General features: G+C 39.0%; 1 protein-coding gene across 1 annotated transcript; it reads left to right on the top strand.

Moving 5' to 3' along the window:
* The first annotated feature begins 491 nt into the window (after positions 1-491).
* On the top strand, positions 492-1664 carry LOC141641757 (uncharacterized). Its single transcript, XM_074450406.1, has 2 exons — positions 492-680; positions 900-1664. Exons 1-2 carry the CDS (start codon positions 492-494, stop codon positions 1662-1664), a joined length of 954 nt encoding a protein of 317 aa, XP_074306507.1.
* The last annotated feature ends 903 nt before the right edge of the window (positions 1665-2567 follow it).

Here is a 2567-nt window from a genome sequence, read left to right as displayed (position 1 = left end):
AACATCGTATCATTGCCCTTCGATCTGCTGATAATGTATGGTTGGAGTCCCCCAGCGATATTACCGATGAGATTGTTAATTATTTCAAGCTTTTGCTAACCTCTAATACCGCTTTGGCTCCTGCCTTTCATGTGGAATCTATGCAATCTTGTTTTGATGGATTAACTTTTCCTAGGCTAGGTTCCATTGAATGTTCTTTATTGCAAGAGCCTTTCAGGGAGACTGATGTTATGAATGCTCTCCGTGGTATGGATGCATCAAAATCCCCGGGTCCTGATGGCATTACACCTCTTTTTTTCCACACTTTTTGGCCACAGATAGGCCATTTAGTGACTTCGGCAATTCTTCGGTTTCTTAATTCAGGCGTCATGCTAAAGGAGTGGAACAATACCATCATTGTTCTAATACCGAAAACTGATAAACCGGAGTGTGTCTCGTAATTTCGACCGATTAGCCTATGCAATGTCATATACCGTTTGGCTTCAAAGTGTATGGCTAACCGTCTCAGGCTGGTAATTCCTTCCATTATTTCTGAATCCCAGCAAGCGTTTGTTCCCGATCGTCTCATGTCTGATGGATGCCTTATTGCTCATGAGATAATGCACTACATTAACAAAACTAAACAAGGAACAAACTGTTACTCTGTAATCAAGCTAGACATGCATAAGGCTTTTGATCGTGTATCCTAGAATTTTCTCATGTCAGCCTTGGATTTTTTTGGTTTTCCAATATCTTGGCGGAATCTCATTTGGGAGTGCATCTCCACTGTGACATATAGTATCATGATTAATGGCGAACCTTCCCCTTCTTTTCATCCTTCTTGTGGGTTACGTCAAGGAGATCCTCTATCACCCTATTTATTTATCATGTGTATGAAAATTCTATCTCGTCAACTTCAGGCGGCTGAGTCCCGTCATCAAATATTTGGCCTCAAGATTTCTCGGTATGCTCCGCCTCTTTCGCACTTGTTTTATGCTGATGACGCTTTTATCTGCTGTAAGGCAACGTCTGCTTCTTTTGAGTCTATTCGAGATATTTTCCATGATTTTGAAGCTGCCTCAGGTCAGATGATTAATCTTCAAAAGTCTTTTATTAAATTTAGTCCAAATTCGCCAGCTGATTTCAAGTCCCACATGACATCTATTTTGCGTATGAAAGTTGCTGATTCCTTTGGGACTTACTTGGGTGTTCCGGTGGATCTTCCTAAGTGTAAGAAGAATGCTTTTCATGATCTCCTAGACAAGATTACTACACGTATTTCGTCATGGGCATCTCTTCATTTATCTCAGCCTAGCAAGTTTGTTATCATTAACTCTATCTTAATTGGTTCGTTGGTCCACATTTTTGCTGCTGTTCCTCTACCACTTTCAGTCTCTAAAAAACTTGACTCCTTAATTGCGGCCTTCTGGTGGAGTAAAAATTCTTCTCAAAGATCAATTCACTGGCTCTCTCAGCCACACTTACATACACCAAAGGATACGGGAGGTCTTGGTATCAAATCAGTGACCGTTCTAAGTCAGGCTTATCTTTTGAAGAATTTTTGGCGCATTCATCATAGACCTACTGGTATTCTTGCCAAATATCTCACACCCAAATATCGAAAAGATTTCCATATTCCTAATCCTAAGTCCAGGGTTTCACAGCCATCGTTTGTATGTGCGTAATTCACTGCGAGGAATTCGCACTTTCCTTCGCTCCCAACGTAACTGGTCGGTTAGTTTAGCTACTGGTTAGTTTACTGTTGTACTTGTATTTGTTTTGGACACTTCTGTTTTCTTTCCTTTAATATAATGGTTTACTTTTGTCGGAAAAAAAATCAAAGTCGGGCATAAAGATGAAATTATAACAAAAAAATAGATCCATATCAATACCTAGCGATTATTACTACTAGTATTAGAAAAATGTAACATAAAGAAAACACAAAAGTCAGTAAGTCACAACTTGAACCAAAGTACCTAATAGAAATAAATATAATAATTGGGCCACAACCATCATCTTAAGGTTTTAGTTGAGATGATGCATCTATTATCATATCAGAGCCAATGTGACCAAGAGGTCACGGGTTCAAATCCTTGCAGCCTCCGATAACTCACGAAGCTGAAATTCAGCATATGGTTTGAGGGGGCATGTGCACTAACCACTTTTCGAGCCCGATGGGCACTCGAGTGAGGAGCGTAAATATAATATAGTTGAGCTTCAACCATCAACTTAAGGTTTTGATTGAGATCAAATAAAAAAAAGGTACTGTAAGCTATAGCCAAGTCATTGCTTTAGCCAAAGGCCGCTTATATAGTTACATGAGTCGAGATAATATCTCATACAATATCACAAAATATCTCGTATTTCCTAATAATATCATATAGGGTTTTTCTCATTTGTACCCTTGAATTATTACGTTTTCTCACTTGTACCCTCCCGTTTTCTTTATTCTCAGCAATACCCTTCTATTATCTTACAAGTCCCAAACATGACCTTAATGACTTTTTTCCGTCAAAAAGTCCGTTAGTTACCCTTCATCTCTCTCCCATAATTATCCATTTGCTGAACTTACCCATCATACTCTTTAC

Source organism: Silene latifolia, chromosome 2, assembly GCF_048544455.1.
Source record: "Silene latifolia isolate original U9 population chromosome 2, ASM4854445v1, whole genome shotgun sequence".
Taxonomy (NCBI): Eukaryota; Viridiplantae; Streptophyta; class Magnoliopsida; order Caryophyllales; family Caryophyllaceae; genus Silene; species Silene latifolia.
This window is presented reverse-complemented; position numbering and strand designations above follow the sequence as displayed.